This window comes from Rana temporaria, chromosome 1, assembly GCF_905171775.1.
Source record: "Rana temporaria chromosome 1, aRanTem1.1, whole genome shotgun sequence".
NCBI classification, from domain to species: Eukaryota; Metazoa; Chordata; class Amphibia; order Anura; family Ranidae; genus Rana; species Rana temporaria.
The window spans coordinates 14826823-14848418 of NC_053489.1; the positions used below are offsets into that span (position 1 = coordinate 14826823).

The 21596-nt window shown below is 44.5% G+C and overlaps 1 protein-coding gene across 1 annotated transcript in view; it reads left to right on the forward strand.

Annotated features, from left to right (window-relative positions):
- LOC120909759 (vomeronasal type-2 receptor 26-like) overlaps positions 1 to 21596 on the forward strand; it is a 31251-nt gene that overhangs the window by 298 nt on the left and 9357 nt on the right. Inside the window, exons 2-3 of the mRNA XM_040321872.1 lie at positions 13209 to 13352; positions 13404 to 13485. Of these exons, the coding sequence (XP_040177806.1) occupies positions 13209 to 13352; positions 13404 to 13485 (226 nt within the window). The remainder of the gene's footprint in view (positions 1 to 13208; positions 13353 to 13403; positions 13486 to 21596) is intronic.

Sequence of the window (21596 nt, forward strand, 5' to 3'; positions counted from 1 at the left end):
GCAACCCTAGAAAGATCAGAAAAAAAACAATGGCTGGGTAAGGCCGGCCCAGTGTCTATTCTGCACAAGGTACGGACAAGTCCTCTGGGATCCATGCCTGGTTCATTTTAATGAACGTGAGCTTGTCCACATTGGCTCTGGACAGGCGGCTGTGCTTGTCTGTGATAACGCCCCCTGTCGTGCTAAATACACGTTCACACAATACTCTGGCCGCAGGGCAGGCCAGCACCTCCAAGGCGTAAAGGGCAAGCTCAGGCCATGTGCCCAATTTGGAGACCCAGAAGTTTAAGGGAGCATAGCCGTCATTGAGTACGTGTAGGCGTGTGCACACATACTGCTCCACCATGTTGCTGAAATGCTGCCTCCTGCTAAAACGTTCCATATCAGCTGGTGGTGCTGTTTGTTGTGGCGTGCTGACAAAGCTTTTCCACATTTTGGCCATGCTAACCCTGCCTTCTGAGGTGCTGGCGGTGCCCCTGCTGCGTTGGCGACCTCTTCCTCCTCCTCTGCCTTTGCCTTCTGCTTCCACTGTGCCCCCGCTGCCAGGTGGGAATTGCACCAGCAGCGCATCTACCAGCGTGCGCTTGTACTCGCGCATCTTGCGTTTGCGCTCCAGTGAGGGGATTAAGGACAGTACATTGTCCTTGTAACGGGGATCCAGCAGCGTGGCCACCCAGTAATCAGCACCTGTTATAATGTGCGAAACACGCCGGTCGTTGCGGAGACACTGCAGCATGTAATTGCTCATGTGTGCCAGGCTGCCCAGAGGCAACGAACAGCTGTCCTCTGTGGGAAGTGTATCATCTGTGTCCTCTGTATCCCCCCAGCCACGCACCAGTAATGGCCATGAGCTGGTCTGTATGCCATCCTGCTGTGAACATGGTTCCTCCTCCTCCTCCATGTCTTCCTCCTCCTCATCCTCCACCGCGTCATCCTCCAGAACTGTGCCCTTGCTGGACAATTGTGTACCTGGCCTTTGTTGGTGCACGAACCCACCCTCGGAGCCACTTGTGAATGACTGCCCTGAAAGCCTTGGAAATTATTCCTCCTCCTCCTCCTCCTGTGCCACATCCTCTTCCATCATAGCCCGTAGCATTTTTTCAAGGAGGCATAGAACTGGGATAGTCACGCTGAGAGCGGCGTCATCGGCACTGGCCATGTTGGTGGAGTACTCAAAACAGCGCAACAAGGCACACAGGTCTCGCATGGAGGCCCAGTTATTGGTGGTAAAGTGGTTCTGTTCCGCAGAGCGACTCACGCGTGCGTGCTGCAGCTGGAACTCCACTATCGCCTGCTGCTTCTCGCACAGTCTGGCCAGCATTTGCAAGGTAGAGTTCCACCTTGTGGGCACATCACATATGAGGCGGTGAGCGGGAAGTCCGAAGTTACGCTGCAGCGCTGCCAGGCGAGCAGCAGCAGGGTGAGAACGCCGAAAGTGCGCACAGACGGCCCGCACTTTCTGCAGCAGCTGTGGCATATAGGGGTAAGTTTTCAGGAAACTCTGCACCACCAAATTCAGCACATGAGCCAGGCAAGGGATGTGTGTCAAACCAGCTAGGCCCAGAGCTGCTACGAGATTTCGCCCGTTATCGCACAACACCAGGCTGGCTTGAGGCTCACTGACGCCAACCACTCATCGGTCTGTTGTTCCATGTCCCTCCACAACTCCTGCGCGGTGTGTGGTTTTTCCCCCAAACAGGAAAGTTTTAAAACTGCCTGCTGGCGTTTACCCATGGCTGTGCTGAAGTTGGTGGTGAATTTGTTACAATGACTGGATGAGGAGGCGGTAGAGGATGAGGAAGCGGAGTAGAAGGAGTTAGGAACAGGAGGCAAACTGAAGCGCCCTGCTATCCTCGGTGGTGGAAGGACATGCGCCAAACTGCTATCCGCCTCAGGCCCAGCCGCCACTACATTTACCCAGTGCGCTGTTAGGGAGATATAACGTCCCTGACCGTGCTTACTGGTCCACGTATCCATAGTTAGATGGACCTTGGCACAGATGGCGTTGCGCAGTGCACACCTGATTTTGTCCCCCACTTGGTTGTGCAGGGAAGGGATGGCATGCCTGGAAAAGTAGTGGCGGCTGGGCACGACGTACTGTGGGACAGCCAATGCCATCAGGCTTTTAAAACTCTGCGTTTCCACCAGACGAAATTACAGCATTTCAAAGGCCAGTAATTTTGAAATGCTGGCATTCAGGGCCAGGGATCGCGTGTGGGTAGAGGGGTACTTCCTATTACGCTCCAGTGTTTGGGAGATGGAGAGCTGAATGCTTCCATGGAACATTGTGGAGATGTTTGGTGACCCAGGTGGTAGTGTTGCTTGCCGGTCCTCTAATTGAGGGGTGGCAGGTGGCACTGTCACTACGGAGGTGGATGAAGAGGCAGAGAGGCCCGAGACTGATGCAGAAGAGGAAGCAGGAGGAGCCAGAGACCTTTCTTGGTTTTTGAGGTGTCTACTCCACTGCAGCTTGTGCTTTGCACTTAGATGCCTGGTCATGCAGGTTGTGCTCAGGTTGAGAACCTTTATGCCTCGCCTCAGGCTCTGATTGCACAACGTGCAAACCACGCATGTCTTGTCATCAGCACATTGTGTGAAGAACTGCCACGCTAGGGAACTCCTTGGACCTGGCTTTGGTGTGCTCGGTCCCTTGCTGCATTGGGCAGTAACAGGCGTACTGTCTAGGGGACGGACGCTCTGCTTTGGCACCCTGCTCCCTCTTCTGCTGTGTTGGTGGCTCTGTGCGACCACCGCCTCTTCCTCCGAACTACATTGGTCACCTGCATGAGGTGGATTCCATGTCGGGTCGAGGACCTCATCGTCCTCCACATCATCTTCCACCCACCACTGCCCTCCTTGTCGGTCTGCACAATTGCAAAAGCAATCCAAGATGTGCTGTGATGGTCCCCCCATGTACTCATCTTGAAATATAAGTGGTTGGGCATCGGTGCACTCAATCTCTTCCCCTTCTAGGGCTGGGCTAGGTGGATGGCCCTGGGAACACATGCTAACAGACTCATCAAAAAGAAGAAGAGACTGCTGCATGCTTTGGGGCTCAGACTGATTGGCTGATTTGCAAGGGGGTGAGGTGAAAGACTGATGGTGGACATCGGCTGCAGGCGCCAATTCTGAACTTTCAGCACAAGACTGGTTGGAAAACAATGTGAAGGAACTGGAGGCACTGTCAGCAACCCAATCTACTACCACCTGTTCTGCTCCTGGCCTCAACATTCGTAGAGCTGGATTAGGCCCGACCAAATACCGCTGCAGGCTCTGTCGGCTACTCGCACCTGAGAAAGGTGTTTCACTTGTGCGTGTAGCTGGCACAGATCGACCACGTCCTCTCCCTGTAACAGGAGCTCCACCAGCAGCACCACGACCGTGGCCACGTCCCTTATTTGACGTTTTCCTCATATTTCTCAAATTTAGGGTCTTGCCCTAATTTTGAGAAATTTTTAATACAAAAATAGTGTAAGCTGGTGAAATAGGCAGAAATTCACCTATATATTTCTCTACCTGTAGCAAGAAGCAGGAACCTACCCCTAAAAAAATGTACTGCACAGACAGTATATCACAGGGGACAGGTAGAGTGCTGGTGAACTAGGCAGAGATTCACCTATATATTTCTCTACCTATAGCAAGAAGCAGGAACCTACCTCTAAACAATGTAATGCACAGACAGTATATCATAGGGGACAGGTGCAGTGCTGTTGAAATATACAGAGTCACCTATAGATTGCTGACCCTATAGGAAATATCTGGAACCTGTCCCTGAACTATGTACTGGACACACACACACAGTATATCACAGGTGCAGTGCTGTTGAAATATACAGAGTCACCTATAGATTGCTGACCCTATAGGAAATATCTGGAACCTGTCCCTGAACTACGTACTGGACACACACACAGTATATCACAGGTGCACAGGTGGTGGCAGGTGCAGTTGAAATAAACAGAGTCACCTATAGATTGCTGTCCCTATAGGAAAATTTCTGGAACCTGTCCCTGAACTATGTACTGGACACAAACACATTATATCACAGGTGGTGGCAGGTGCAGTGCTGTTGAAATATACAGAGTCACCTATACATTGCTGACTGTCCCTATAGGAAAATTTCTGGAACCTGTCCCTGAACTATGTACTGGACACGACACAGTATATCACAGGTGCACAGGTGGTGGCAGGTGCAGTGCTGTTGAAATATACAGTCTTCTATAGATTGCTGACTGTCCCTATAGGAACATTTCTGGTACCTGTCCCTGAACTATGTACTGGACACAAACACAGTATATCACAGGTGCACAGGTGGTGGCAGGTGCAGTGCTGTTGAAATATACAGAGTCACCTATAAATTGCTGACTGTCCCTATAGGAACATTTCTGGAACCTGTCCCTGAACTATGTACTGGACAAAAACACAGTATATCATAGGTGCACATGTGGTGGCAGGTGCAGTGCTGTTGAAATATACAGAGTCACCTATAGATTGCTGACTGTGCCTATAGGAAAATGTCTGGAACCTGTCCCTGAACTATGTACTGGACACAAACACAGTATATCACAGGTGCACAGGTGGTGGCAGGTGCAGTGCTTTTGAAATATACAGAGTCACCTATAGATTGCTGACTGTCCCTATGGCTGAACAAAATTCCTAAACTATATGAAGCACAGCAGATGTCACAGGAATAAAGTGTGCTTGTTTAGATTTCTGAAGCAGGAAGGATACAACTCTCTGACACTGTCCCTAAGCAGCAGCAGAAGCCTCTCCCTATCATAACTAAAGCACAGTGACAACGAGCCAGAAACCATAAGATCATGCAGATATCAAAGAAATAAAGTGAGCTTGTTGAGATTTCTGGTGCAGGATACAACTCTCTGACACTGTCCCTAAGCAGCAGCAGCCTCTCCCTATCATAACTAAAGCAGAGTGACGATCTGTGCTGTTAGCCTCTATCTAATATAGAGGCTGGTCACATGCTGGGTCACATGCTGCACTGGCCAATCACAGCCATGCCATAAGTAGGCATGGCTGTGATCAGTTCCCAGTCACAGTTGAATGAATGAATGAATGAATGACTTGTATAGCGCAACGCATGCGAACTGAATCGCCTCTGGGCACTTTTTCCAGCCAGTATCTGCTTGGTTGGTGCGGTCATTTTTACCCCGTAGGATCATGACACGCTAGGGACACACAGTCATACACACATATATACATATATACTGGGCCAATTTGGATGAGATCCAATTTACCTACCCGCATGTCTTTGGAGTGTGGGAGGAAACCGGAGTACCCGGAGGAAACCCACGCAGACACAGGGAGAACATGCAAACTCCAGGCAGATGGTGTCGTGGTCGGGATTCGAACCAGCGAACCTTTTGCTGCTAGGCGAAAGTGCTACTCACTGCACCACTGTGCTGCCCCTTTTGTAAAACAAATGGCGATTGGCTGCCGTGCAGTGCGCCAAAACATACCCGAACTCCGAACCCGAACCCAAACTTTTTCCAATTATTCGGGTTCGGGAGCAAAAAAAAAACAAAGTCCGTACCGAACCAGAACTTTACAGTTCGGGTTCGCTCAACCCTATCAGCGAAATAAATGTTTTATCGTTTTACTTCCCTTTTGCTGCTATTTCTTTGCTACTGAACTTGAACTGTCGTAGTACCAGCGCACTGACCGCTAGGGGCAGTGTTCTGCAACGTTCTTGCAGAACTGAAATGTATAAATTTTTTTTTTTTCTCTATTTTATTTATTGCAACAAGGTAAAGAGATTATGCTCAGCACTTAGATAGCTCCCTAGGAGGAAGGGAAATTTCGCTCTCTGAGGAGAGGGTGCAGTTTCAATTTCAACTTTGGAGATTTGTACATAGGAAAAATGTTATAATATATCAGGATGTATATTTTTGTGTATGTTCTCTTTTATATTTTTTATGCAGGTTATTGGACCCACCTACTATCAATACTGCGGAGAATGGGCAGCATAGATAGATAGGGTTGTGTATGTTGTGTAATGTCATATTGTTATTATAATGTTCCAAAAGCACTACGATTTGTAATCCAATGTTTACAATTATGTTTCTCTCTTTTCCTACTTTCCTTTACTGTTTAGCAGGTATCAGGCTGGCATTCAGGCTTGAATGCCTTAGGACACTGGGGACAGTGTCATTTCAAGTGGGGGGAGTGTGTAGCGCCCCTTTACTTTCAGAAAGGACGCTATGTCAAATTTAATGGGGAGTGAGAGAGTTATGTTGCTCTCACTCTGGAATTTGTCAAATTTGGCTCTCGCCAAATCTGGATTGTTCTGCTAGGAGGAGTGTTTCCTCGCGGGGCATGCTGGTGGGAAGTATTTCTGTGGCGGAAGCCGTGGTTCTGGGTTCTTTGCGGGTTCCAGGTTCCAGGTGCGGCACCCTCTTTAGGATGTGCGCACATCACAGGCCCCGGCGATATGGCCTACCAGGCCGGGGTCGTGTGCCACGCGGAGTTCCAGACTCTGGGCCCTCCTGGCCTGGAGTGACTGATGCTGCCAAGGGGCCCCAGTGCCTTACTGTGTCCCCACTTCTACTAAGAAGATCCCAGGCTGTATTCTGTTCGGTGGGGGATCGGCTTGAACAAACCACCGGGGATCTGGTGACCGGACACTGACAGGTACGCTACGCTGTCAACCGGTGACCTTAACCTAATTTACTGGGAGGATTCGCTCTTCTGTTCACATTGTCAGCATTGGGCCTGTGGCAGACGTTTCATCTGACATCTTAATCTAATCAGAGCCAGGTCTGTGGCAGAGACTTGTTCCCCCCCCCCAGAAACCTCAAGTGACGCTCTGGCTGCCAGGTTTGTGGCAGAAGCCTGTCCAGGGGCACTTCACCCACTCTGGCTAGAGTGGTGACGTATTGATTCAACTACAGAGGGCAGAGTTGCTTTCTTCATCCAAAGCCTGATACTGCACGGTTACTCTATTTTCATCAACCTATACTGTCTACCTCAAGTTGATGTGTTGGTTAGACATGTGCACAGAATTTTTTTTCGGTTTTTTTTGTTCCGTTTCGTATCGTTCCGTAGGTTCGTTCCCGTTCGTTTTTCGTAAGACGCCCGTTTTCCTGTTCGTTCCCGTTCGTTTTTCGTACGACGCGATTTTTTCGTATTCCGATCGTTTCGTATTTTGGTTACCGTTTTATTTTCGTACATGCGAGATGGTTCGTTATTCTGTTTAATTCATGTTCGTTACTTGTTAGACAATAATTTTTGTGAATTGTCGTCATTTTGTACTTTCGTAAATATATCGCGGGATTCGCGGCACTTTCAACACGCGGCTCATCCATATTAACTATTGTTAAGCCCCATACACTTGGTCAGACTTTTTTAACAACAAACATAAAAACGATCGTTTTACCGAACGTTCGTTCGTTTTTAAACTCCATCAGAAAACCATTTTTGAGTTCCAGGTTCAAAAGTCTGGCCAACTGATCTCTCCCTTCAGACGAAAATCCACAGAAAAGTTTATTTGGCTTTACTGTACTACTGTACTCAGCACAAGAGAGAAGCTGCTTCACTAACTAACTACACTCACTGACCATTTAAAAAAAACGAAAATGACATCTTATAACAAAAGATTAGCATTCTGTATTTTGAAACCAAATTACGAACAGAAAAAAGGAATTCAGAATACAGAATACAAATCTTTTGTTATAAGATGTCATATGAACATACAAACAGAAAAAGGATTCAAACAAAATACAGAATGCAAGTCTTTTGTTATAGATGTCATATTCGTTCTTTTGCCGTTTTCGTTTTGTCGTATTTTCGTTGGATCGTTCGTTCGTATTTGCGGTTGTTCGTTATGCGACTCATTCGTAATCCCATCGTTTTCGTATTTTGGTGCTTAATTTTTTTCGTATGTACACATTATTTTGCGGGTACGAAAATTTACATTTTCGTTTGAAAATAACATTCGTACAACGGGAATGCACATATCTAGTGTTGGTAGTGTTTGGACCAAGGAAATAAAGCATTCATAAAACCTTATCTACAGATTGGACATTCGGTTACTGCTCTACTCACTACCTTCACCCCTAGACATCACATAGAGGTAACTTAATTTGCCAATCCCAAATCAATCAGCGGCTCCTTTGGGGGTAGCGCTACAAACACATATTTAACAAATTTTAAATGTACCACTCAAACCTAAGACACGATAATTTTTCGGCATTAAATAAACAAAGTTCCATGCGGATGACGCCACCCTTGGGGCTGCTTTAGCTGATTTCCTGTTAGTAAAAGACGATTTGCGCTTTTCTGTCTGTTACAGCGTGATGAATGTGCTTACTCCATTATGAACGGTAGTTTTACCAGAACGAGCGCTCCCGTCTCATAACTTGCTTCTGAGCATGCGCAGGTTTTTAATGTCGTTTTTGCCCACACACGATCATTTTTTACAACCCGAAAAACGACATTGTTTAAAACGTCGTTAAAAAATGCAGCATGTTCGAAAAAAAAATATTTGGCGTTTTTCATAACCTGAAAAATGATGTGAAGCCCACACACGATCGTTTTAAATGACATTTTTTAAAAACGTGTTTTTTTTCATGACGAAAAGTTATCGTGTGTACGCAGCATCAGGATCAAAGACACCAACATTCCAGGAAAGAACATTTTTTGAAACAGCGAGGGAAGGTACTTTAATAGGTGCCATAAACACATATATCATAAAACTATCCATTTGTATTACATTTCAACATTAAAAATTTGTAAATACAGACAAATATTAAAATCAAGCAAAGAATATTGTATTCAGATTTATTTGTTGTTGACATATGCTCTTCAGTGGCGTCTCCAGCTTTCATATTTAGGGGGGCACATGGGGGGACAGGGACAAAAGTAGGGGGGCCAACTATAAAATGCAATTATATATATATATACAGGTGGTTCTCAAAAAATTAGCATATTGTGATAAAGTTAATTATTTTCTGTAATGTACTGATAAACATTAGACTTTCGTATATTTTAGATTCATTACACACAACTGAAGTAGTTCAAAACTTTTTATTATTTTAATATTGATGATTTTGGCATACAGCTCATGAAAATCCAAAATTCCTATCTCAAAAAATTAGCATATTTCATCCGACCAATAAAAGAAAAGTGTCAAATAATTATGTTCAGTTATGCACTCAATACTTGGTCGGGAATCCTTTTGCAGAAATGACTGCTTCAATGCGGCGTGGCATGGAGGCAATCAGCCTGTGGCACTGCTGAGGTGTTATGGAGGCCCAGGATGCTTCGGTAGCGGCCTTAAGCTCATCCAGAGTGTTGGGTCTTGCGTCTCTCAACTTTCTCTTCCCAATATCCCACAGATTCTCTATGGGGTTCAGGTCAGGAGAGTTGGCAGGCTAATTGAGCACAGTAATACCATGGTCAGTAAACAATTTACCAGTGGTTTTGGCACTGTGAGCAGGTGCCAGGTCGTGCTGAAAAATGAAATCTTCATCTCCATAAAGCTTTTCAGCAGATGGAAGCATGAAATGCTCCAAAATCTCCTGATAGCTAGCTGCATTCACCCTGCCCTTGATAAAACACAGTGGACCAACACCAGCAGCTGACATGGCACCCCAGACCATCACTGACTGTGGGTACTTGACACTGGACTTCAGGCATTTTGGCATTTCCCTCTCCCCAGTCTTCCTCCAGACTCTGGCACCTTGATTACCGAATGACATGCACAATTTGCTTTCATCCGAAAAAAGTACTTTGGACCACTGAGCAACAGTCCAGTGTTGCTTCTCTGTAGCCCAGGTCAGGCACTTCTGCCTCTGTTTCTGGTTCAAAAGTGGCTTGACCTGGGGAATGCGGCACCTGTAGCCCATTTCCTGCACACGCCTGTACACGGTGGCTCTGGATGTTTCTACTCCAGACTCAGTCCACTGCTTCCGCAGGTCCCCCAAGGTCTGGAATCGGTCCTTCTCCACAATCTTCCTCAGGGTCCGGTCACCTCTTCTCGTTGTGCAGCGTTTTCTGCCACACTTTTTCCTTCCCACAGACTTCCCACTGAGGTGCCTTGATACAGCACTCTGGGAACAGCCTATTCGTTCAGAAATTTCTTTCTGTGTCTTACCCTCTTGCTTGATGGTGTCAATGATGGCCTTCTGGACAGCAGTCAGGTCGGCAGTCTTACCCATTATTGCGGTTTGGAGTAATGAACCAGGCTGGGAGTTTTTAAAAGCCTCAGGAATCTTTTGCAGGTGTTTAGAGTTAATTAGTTGATTCAGATGATTAGGTTAAGAGCTCGTTTAGAGAACCTTTTCATGATATGCTAATTTTTTGAGATAGGAATTTTGGGTTTTCATGAGTTGTATGCCTAAATCATCAATATTAAAACAATAAAAAGGCTTGAACTACTTCAGTTGTGTGTAATGAATCTAAAATATATGAAAGTCTAATGTTTATCAGTACATTACAGAAAATAATGAACTTTATCACAATATGCTAATTTTTTGAGAACCACCTGTATATATATATATATATATATATATATATATATATATATATATATATATATATATATATATATATATATATATATATATATATATCCTGGGGCCCTTTACTACGATCCCACTATGGGCCCTTTCACATGTTCGCAGTGAGCTCCCTTCCTACTATACTGGGGCCCCCCAGGGTGGCAGAAAACAAGAGATATATGTCACCAGAACACCAAGAAAATATAAGGGTCCAAAGCAGTGGGAGAACTATCATTGTTGCAAAGGTTGTCTTGCCACCGGGCCCTGGTGTTCTGCCACAGTGGGGATCCCCAGCTGTCCTGTCCCTGCTATTGACAGTGCTGGTCTGGCATCTGTCTCCTTGGCAGCGGCGGCAGTCTATTAGGACCTAGTGCTGGTGACATTATGGGTGCATGCAGGGGAAGGCTGGCACTATTGGTTATAGAGAGCCGAGCCCCCAGCTGGTCACCTAGCAGCAGTAATGCTATATAACCTTCTCTGTTGACATGCTGATGGCATGTGATCCAGGTGATGCTCCCAGTCAGATCTAATAAACACAGTAATTATTAGCATCAAGAGTAAAACCACATAAATATAATCAACCGTATGATCAGCAGCCATGTGGGCTCTATGCCTGTAAAGTGTGGGCTTTGATCAATAAAATCATTGATATTTATGACTAGGATTTGACTAAGAGCATCACCTGGATTGCATCCCGATCAGCTCGTCAGAGAAGGGTCCACTGCTGCTAAGCAACCTGCAGGGAGCTCAACTGTCTACAACCAATAGAGATGGGCTCCGGTGTGTTTGAAATCCCACATCCCCGATTACGCCAGGAAGCCGACACTCCACAGTGCTAATCAATGTATGGGCTGCCTAAGAGCTAAGACCAGCCATAGACAGTTTAAATCTCAGCTGGTTCAGCAGAAACTGGCTGAGATTTGAACCATTAATGAGCAGATTCTCTTATAATTATCACTAGTGGTTGCTATATAGCCACTAGTGATAATCACTGTTTGTCGGGAGAATACAATTGCTGGGCAGGATGGATATTCCCCTGTCAGCACTGTCTGTTGATGGGGGAATCATGCAAGTTTCTTTCCTGCAATCTGTGAATGCAGGAAAGAAATTTGCACCGTATATTATCTGCCTAACTGAAAGTGAAAGTAAATTGTGAATGTTTTGAAAGAACAGGAGAGGGGGAGGGAGACAGATGGGGGGGAGAAGGGATGGAGATAATGTAGTTCAGTGATTACAGTGTACTGCAGTCTGCAGTGCACACACTTAAACACGTTCCAGGCTAGAATATCTGGTTGTGTGAGCGCTCGCATTATGCAGTGTCGGCGAGCAGAGGGAGGGGAGGAATCCCCCGCAGAGCTGAATGGGGACGCTCTCCCTCTCGGGGAGCAAAATACAAAAATTGCAAAAAAAAAAAATTTTTTTTTTGGGGGGGGGCACATGGTGGGGCACAGCATGATGTTGGGGGGGTCAGGGCCCCCTCTGCCCCCCCTAGGGACGCCTCTGCCTGTCATGGCTCTATACATGTATATAGAGGACCTGTCGAGACTCTTTACATGTAAAGGAATATAAAGAGGACCTGCCATGGCTCTATAAATGTATATAGGAGTATAAGGAGGACCTGTCATGGCTCTATATGTGTATAAAGGAGTATAACGAGGGCCTGTCATGGCTCTATAGATGTATAAAGAGGGCCTGTCATGGCTCTATACATGCATATAGGTGTATAAAAGGACCTGCCATGGCTCTATACATGTATCCAGGAGTATAAAGGGACCTGTGAATTGCCGGCGGCCACAATGCCTTTTGCGCAAACTAATCAATGTACGCTAATTGTTTATTTATTTTTTTGGTACCAAAAATATGTAGAAGAATACATATTGGCCTAAACTGAAGAAAATTGTTTATTTTTCTAAATTTTGGGGATATTTATTATAGCAAAAAGTAAAAAAATATATATATTTATAGCACAAATAATAAAAACCGCAGAGGTGATCAAATATCACCAAAAGAAAGCTCTATTTGTGGGAAAAAAAGGACATCAATTTTATTTGGGTAGCGGAGCTGGCGGAACAGGCTGGCGGGCATCAGTATGCTGCCCCCCTAAAAGTGCTGCCTGGTACCCATGGTACCACCCGGTCCCATCATAGGGCTGGCCCTGGCAGGAAGCAGTAATCGGGACTGCAGTGTACTCGTCTCTTCCTGCTCCGCCCACCTGTAGTGGAGCTCTTACTGTGACTCAGCCAGTCACACTAACAGGAGCTCAAAAAGGGGCGTGACTGCTGCCTTAAAGAGGAGTTCAGCAATCAGGAAGGGCACTTCCTCCACTCTCTTTTGATGCAGGCTGGAGTGGCAACATGAAGCATAGGGATACTCTTCTGCCTGCTAACAACCCGCCCCTCCCACACTCCGCCCTGGACACCCGCCCTTTCCGCCCACCCATAGTACCGGCCCTGGGTCCCCCGGACAACAAACTTTGCACACTTGTACCGGCCGGCCGGTACCGGGTCCCCAAAGTCCGGGAGATCAGGCGCAAAAAGGTAACTCAAGTATAAGCCGAGGGGGGCATTTTCATCACAAAAAAATGTGCTTATACTCGAGTATATACGGTAAGTAATTGTCCTGATTTATTCATTCCTATTCTAGTGTCTTGAATGTAACCTGTCCCTTTTTTTAATATTTTTTATTTAATTCCAGAACTCTTATTACTGTACATGGTAATGTGTCTATTTCTGTCTTCTTTGAAAAGCTGCACAAATATGTGAGAAATCTTAATTACACCGACCCAACCGGAGGCAAGATCTACTTTAATGAGAGAAGAGAAGTTCCAACTGATCTCAGGTTACATATGTGGCTTTTTTTAAAAGATTATTTTTGTGCCCATCGTTTCAGAATTTGCAAGATTCTAAGCCCAGACTTTGTGCCTCAAACATTTCCCAATATGAGTGATCCCTTCTACTGGAAAAAAGGCAAAGTAAGAGATCACTTGATTGTTTTTCTTTTTATACCATTTTTCTCAGGAAATTCATAACTATGATTTATAGAACATTTTTAGCCTTATTTTAAAGTAGCACTACCCACACAGGAGCTGCAGGTGACCGGCTCCCCTATTCCTGCACAGCTAGGCAACATGCATTCTCTGCTTGCAACCGGAGAAAAGAAGTCAGTCCTTTGGCTTTGTTTTTATGTTTTATTAGGGGTAACAACTTGGTTGGGTGAAGGGATATGTGGGATACCCAACTTGAATTAAAGAACAAAAAACAGGGACAACTTCCTCCGTATGTACAAGGTCTTGAACTGTCCTCCTTTCTGGGCACAGACATCTTAAATTTCATGTTTATCTAAATCTAACCACTAGACATCGTTTAAGCACAATCCGTTTTTTTTTTATCCGATTCCTTACCTTTGTAATGCCGCATTTAGTGTTGTGTCAGTCATCCATTCCCCGCGGGAGTGGGTGTGTATTATCTTTTCCCCGACAAGCGCTATGTCTCCTGGGAGTGAGTGATAAGAATCCCAGGAGACGTGCTGTACTGTAATCCCGCGATATCTCGCGGGTCACATGATTCGGCAACTGTGCAGTCAAAACTGCACATTCGCAGGATAGAGCGGTGAATGCTGGGACGTCAGCATTCACCGTATCCTGGAAGGACATCCTGGTGGGCTTCAGAGTGCCCACAATCAAGTTGGAAACGTCCATCTATGAAATTTATAAAGTATCGTTTGCGGGACAAAAACAATGCTGGCGGCTACACGATTGGGACACACGAGTTGCCGATTGCCAAAGGTAAGAGTGCCAGAAAGATCCAAAAAAAAAAAAGAAAACCCGCGGAACCCCCGCTTTAAGATGAAAAATGCAAAAGCCTCTTAAGGACTAGGAACGCTCAGTCCCTTACAAAATAGTACTTTGAGTAGTAATAAACATCCAGGAGTATCTCCAACTCCTCTATAGACACGGATCCAAGTTCTACTGCCTGTAGGAACTACCAGTCCACCTGGCTGCTTCTTTACCAGCCCACCTGGCTTCACAGAAGATCTCCCAGGGCAAGGGAAAGAAACGATTTAAGCACAAGGCTGTCCTCCATAAAGGCTTGCTACATGTGGCAATCTTTCCCCTTGTGAGTCCTTGAACATGCTGGCGTACTCACACTGTCATCCTTGCTTCCGCTGCTTTTTAAGTAAGATTCCTTTCAAACTGCACTGCTGTCAGGATTCTCCCAAGCCAGCCCAAGCTCCAGCCCGAGGCAGAGCCCCCCCCTTCTAGGGCCACCATAGGCGTGCGCAGCCTATTGCATTAGGGTGTGCACACCAAAGCTCAAACACACATGCATGTGTAATATACCGTATATGGCAGTGGGCAAGTCAGTAGGGCTTTGTCAGCAGGGCAGAGATTGTTGTCAGTGTCTTTATTTGTATTACTATTATTATTTTTTTACAATTTTATTTTTATTATTTTTTTTTATTTTTTTAAATATATATATATATATATATATATATATATATATATATATATATATATATATATATATATATATATATATTAGGAGCCCTGTTGGGGGGCTTTGGTGAAATATCAGTGGTCCAAACAGACCCCTGATGTCTAACTTTTGAGACAGAGAAAGGGACTGAGGACAGAGATTCCCCAGTCCCTTTCTCTGCAGCCAGGCAGCAGGGGGAATCTGCACAGTACAGGGTGATTAGGGTGTGCCCAGGCACACCTTACACCCTATGTGCGCACGCCTATGAGGGCCACCGACAGTTTCCTTAGCACTCCATCTCCATCTTCCACCCAACTCTCCAGACAGCATGCTTTATCTATACCTAAGGGATGGCATAGCCCCATGCCAGGACAACTTCCTGGAGATTGGCTAAGCTCCCCTAAGTTAGAAGATCAATTCTTCTGACCTCAACCCTCCAGCTTCTAGAAACTTATCCAAACTCCCAGAACCAGGGGGAGGCACCAGACACCTCCCTGTATGAGGAATCCAACCATTTTTGTGACGAAACGTTGGGTAAGCAACGTTCTGACGTCACCGTGCTCAGCTGTACCTGAAGACACGGGCAGGTGGATTGAGGAGCCGGCCGGCTCGATCATTTACATGCACACAGCATTTGACTCATTGTAAGTGCACATTTTATATTTTTAAATACATTTACCTTGGATTTTATGCTATGCAAGCTCCTTTTTTTTTCTTTTTATGGCGCATCTTGCAACATACATTGAATGAGGCTGTAACACATTGACGCTTTCCATGGTGGTCATTTAACCAGTTTAGATGTGATTTTTGATCTCCTGTGATAAGAGATCAATTCCAGCTGGTAAGTGTGTCATTAAGGTGGAGGTGTCTCTCTATCGTCACATTTCGGGTTGCAGTAATTTCCTTCACTAATTGGAGACTGAAGTTTGAAATATTTCTTTGGATTTTATGGGACTTCATTCACCTATGATATTTTATTTCTATGGACTTTAATTGGTTCATCACATCTTTACGGATTTTTCATTCTCTAAACAATTATTGAGAGTGTCTGAACATTATGTTTACATTCACGATTTTCATTCACATGTTTCTGGCACAGTTTATATATGTCACAGATTTATTTATTTAACCTTAATAGCGCAGCTTGTTTTTCTTGTGACCTGAAATAAACTCTTTACCCAGATTAAAGACTAATTTGCTTGCACCATTCTACTAGCACATTAGAAGGTGCTACACTAAGATATACTAGCAAATGCTCATGAATGGGATCATTTTTGAGTTGGCGAAGGTTGTTGATTGCGGTAATTTTGTGCACGTGAAAAGTTTCTTATAAGCAGAGCTCCTAGAAGTGTCTCCTGGATAAATGGTGTCTGATCTAATGTGACCAAACAGGAACACATCAGCCAGTTGGTGACAGATTATGTATATTGACATTTGTGACAGTTGTGAGATTTTATTAGGTGCTACAGTTGTGGGATATTATTAGGTGTGACAGTTGTGAGATATTATTAGGTGTGACGGTTGTGGGATATTATAAGGTGTGACAGTTGTGGGATATTATTAGGTGTGACTGTTGTGAGATATTATTAGGTGTGACAGTTGTGGGATATTATAAGGTGTGATGGTTGTGGGATATTATAAGGTGTTAGGAGAATACCTGTAATGAGTGGAGACCAATGGCCGACAACGTCAGGCAAGCTAGTTCTCAGGTCTGCCAAAGATAGGAAAGTCTGAATTGCTAGACCAATGATCAGTGTTGGGGTCACAAGCTGAGATCTGTTCAGGACAGAGTTTCGTAGTTGAGGTCACAAGCCAAGGTTGAAGCAGGAGGAAAGTTTTGTAGTCGGGGCACAAGCCAAAGCCGTTTCCATACAGCAATAGACATAGCTCAAGTAGTATGCAAGAACAGACCACAATAATCTGGCAACAGGAAGTGCAAAGGCAAGGCTTTTATAGAAAGTTCATGGGAGGAGCAAGGAGATCAAGGTTCAACAGCAATCAAGACACAAGACAGGGTTATCCAACAGAGCAGGCAGTATTGTCCAATAGATCAGGCTGGGCGCTGTCCAGTTTTCCAGATAGCTCAGTGAGAAGAATCAATGCCAGACACAGAAGAGTTCCCAGGTTTGAGCCCAAGTCCTGACCACCCCCCCCTTCTCCTCCCAGGACAGCTTCTGGAAGTCTTAGGGACAGGTTTTTGAGGAAATCTCTTGTGAAATGCTCTTAATCTTAAATATGCTCCTCAGGCTCCCAAGAATCCTCTTGTGGGTCATAGCCTTTGCATCTTAATAGGTATTGTAGTTTATCCCAATGAATACGAGAGTCAAGAATTGTAATCAATAATAATTTTTCCTCCCATTGCACTTTGAGAGGGTCTAGTGGGGAATGTGTATGACCAGAAAAAGGATTACTCACTTCTTTCACAGGGGTACGTTTCTGAAGATACAAGATCCTGCGGCACGGTCTAACACTAAATCCTTCCTTGGCCCTACAGGCAAATAAAACACTTTCTGGACATCCCAGCGAAAGTAGTCGAATACACAAGAAACCCAACGGTGTTCGAATCCCTATGTTCCAGCTCATCACCCCAGTCTCACATGATTTTGGCTCTGTATGCCTCCAGGTTCAGGGAACCGTACTCTTCTATGAGTGCGGATCATGCATTCTGGGAATCGGCCTTGGACAGGGAGATAGGGGATGCCAGTTGAGATCATGTTGTTTGGATAGTCTCTGAGAGTGTTAGTAAGTTAATTTGAGCCGAGACACATGATCAAAGAGAGAAACCACTACACGCTCGGACCTTACATACAACTTGTAATGTTGTAGAGCTCCATATAGTTCTAACCTAACCTCTAGACAATTTTGATGTTAGCAACCTGTTAGCTACTGTTGAGTAAGGATGAGCCGAACACCCCCCTGTTCGGTTCGCATCAGAACTTGCGAACACACCAAATGTTCGTGTAAACTTTAGAACCCCGTTAAAGTCTATGGGACTCGAACATTTGAAATCTAAAGTGTTCATTTTAAAGGCTAATATGCAAGTTATTGTCCTAAAAAGTGTTTGGGGACCTGGGTCCTGTCCCAGGGGACATGTATCAATGCAATTTTTTTTTTTAAATGGCCGTTTTTTCAGGAGCAGTGAATTTAATAATGCTAAAAGTGAAACAATAAAAGTGTAATATTACTTTAAATTTCGTACCTGGGGGGGGGGGGTGTAAAGTCAGCATGTGAAATAGCGCATGTTTCCCGTACATAGAACTGTCCCTGCACAAAGTGTCATTTCTGAAAGAAAAAAAGGCATTTAAAACCGGCTTTGCGGCTCTAATGAATTGTCGGCTCTGGCAATTACAGAGATGATTCATTCATAAAATAAATAAAAATGAAAAAGCTGGGGGTCCCCCGAAATTCCATTAACAGGCCCTTCAGGTCTGATATGGATATTAAGGGGAACCCCGCTGTCAATTAAAAAAAAAAATGATGTGGGGTTCCCCGCAAATATCCATACCAGACCCTTCAGGTCTGGTGTGGATTTTAAGGGGAACTCCACCCCAAATTTAAAAAAAAATGGCGTGGAGTTCCCCTAAAAATCCACACCAGACCCTTATCCGAGCATGTTAACCTGGCCGGCCGCAGAAAAGAGGGGGGGACAGAGTGCGCCCCCCCCTCTCCTGAACCGCACCAGGCCATATGCCCTCAACATGGGGAGGATGTCCTCATGTTGATGGGGACAAGGGCCTCATCCCCACAACCCTTGCCCGGTGGTTGTGGGGGTCTGTGGGCGGGAGTTTATCAGAATCTGGAAGACCCCTTTAACAAAGGGGACCCCCAGATCCTGCCCCCCCTATGTGAATTGGTAATGGGGTACACTGTACCTCTACCATTTCACGAAGGAAGTGTAAATAGTTAAAAAAAAAACACACAGACACCGTAGAAAAAAATCCTTTATTAATAAAAAATAAATAAAAATCCAGCGATGTGAATCCACTCTCGGCCCGGCCCCCCGCTCCAACGTGGTCTTCTATCCTGCGACGGATGATCTCTCCAGCGATGGATGGGTGATCAGCGGTCCGGTCCAGCGATGAGAAGATCCATCTGTCTAGAGCGCAGCAGGCTAGCTCCACTCTCCGCTGGACACAGCCCAGCGGAATGACGCACTGGAGCTGTGACATTTCTTATATAGGGGAAACGGCCACCAGTCACGTGACCCCGCCCCCTCTGACGCACCCTCGTACGTCACTGGGAAAGACCACGTATTAGCCTTTAAAATTAACACTTTAGATTTCTCCCATAGACTTTAACAGGGTGTTCCGCGGCTTTTCGAATTTGCCGCGAACACCCCTAATTGTTCGTTGTTCGCCGAACAGGCGAACTGGCAATGTTCGAGTCGAACATGAGTTCGACTCGAACTCGAAGCTCATCCCTACTGTTGAGCTTACTGTGTATGGAACCTGTACCCCAGTGTGATGTATTTCTCTGTATATTTCATGGAAAACTCTAATAAAATATTTTTGGAAGAAAAAGGATTACTTCTGAAAGGCTTTAAAATAGCTGTATGGAAAACAGGATGGATCTCCATAGAAGGTGGTAGTTTAAGGTTGTAGGCCACAGGAATAAGTTGTGCAATTGCATAAAAGGGTCCAATAAACGTAGGACCAAGTTTCTGAGAAGGAAGTTTAAAGTCTCGTACACACAATCAGTCCATCCGTTGAGAATGGTCTGATAGACCGTTGTCGTCGGTTAACCGATGAAACTGACTGATGGTCCATCGCGCCCACACACCATCGGTTAAATAACCGATCGTGTCAGAACGCGGTGACGTAAAACACAACGATGTGCTGAAAAAATGTCAATGCTTCCAAGTATGCGTCGACTTGATTCTGAGCATACATGGATTTTTAATCGATGGTCATGCCTACTAACGATCGTTTTTTTTCCTATCGGTTAGGTATCCATTGGTTAAATTTAAAACAAGATTGCTTTTTTCAACCTATGGATAAATAACCGATGGGGCCCACACACGATCAGTTTGGTCTGATTAAAACGGTCCATCTGACCATTTTCCTCTGGTTAACCTATTGTGTGTACGAGGCCTAAGTTGTAAGTGTTTAGTGGATAGCCAGACCTTATCACTAGTGTTGCTCACGAATATTCGCATTGCGAATATTCGACTCGAATATAGCATATTCGAGAAATCGCGCTATATTTCGAATTTCGCGGTGAATATTCGCAATTCCGAATATTCGCATTTTTTCAATTTGATTTTTAAAACAGATCACATCCTATTGACGTCTAAAAGCATTGCTGGTATGATTAGAGACCCTGGGCCGAGTAGCTAAGCTGAGGCGATCCTTTTATGTTGCCAAATTGAAAAAAAAAAAATTGCGATTTTTCGCTATTGCGAATGCGAAAATGATTGCGAATTTTCGATAACTGTGGTAGGAGAACTCTGATTGTCTCTGATGCAAAAGGGGGGGGCTTTGTGTATGTTTCTGTTATGAATATTTGTATGTTTGATATTATTATTTTTTGTAAGAAGGAAAAAATTGCGCATACCTTAAAAAAGGGGAGAATACAGCAGCAACTCAAAAATGTTATACAACATAAATTAATACAAGACAGAAAATGGAGTCGCTCTACAAGAATAAAAAATATGTCTAGTGACAAGACATGTGGGCAAATTATAAAATAAGCAAGCGCAAATAACTTGTGAAATACACAGTGAAACAAATATATAAAGAAATATAGTCCCAATAATAGAAAAATAATCTTTCATAAAAATGTCTTTGATATGTGAAGTGAAAAAAAGTCCAAAGCATGCAGCATGAACGTGTTCAATCTTCAAGGTGTTTGATTGACAAACGCCTGTGACAGATGGATAGAGTAAAGAATCACCACCAATGCAAAACACTTTTTATTTTGTATTGTAAAATATCACGAATATTCTGAGCCAATCAGAGTGCTCCTTCCGCATTTGCCGAATATTCGCAATTATTTTGTATTGTAAAATATCACGAATATTCTGAGCCAATCAGAGTGCTCCTTCTGCATTTGCCGAATATTCGCAATTATTTTGTATTGTAAAATATCAAGAATATTCTGAGCCAATCAGAGTGCTCCTTCCGCATTTGCCGAATATTCGCAATTATTTTGTATTGTAAAATATCACGAATATTCTGAGCCAATCAGAGTGCTCCTACAGCATTTGTCGAAATTGCGCAATAAATATCGCATTCGCATGTTGCGATATTTCGATAAAATATCACGAATATTCTGAGCCAATCAGAGCGCTCCTCCAGCATTTCTCGAAATTGCGCAATAAATATCGCATTCGCATGTTGCGATATTTCGATAAAATATCACGAATATTCTGAGCCAATCAGAGTGCTCCTACCGCAGTTATCAAAAAATCACAATTATTTTCGCATTCGCAATAGCGAAAAATCGCAATCATTTAATTTCGATAAAATATCACGAATATTCGAATTTAGCGAATATATCTCGAATATTCGAATATATATTCGAGATATATCGCGAAATCGAATATGGCATATTCTGCTCAACACTACTTATCACCTAATGCATAGGGAGGAATGGTTCGTCTCTGTCT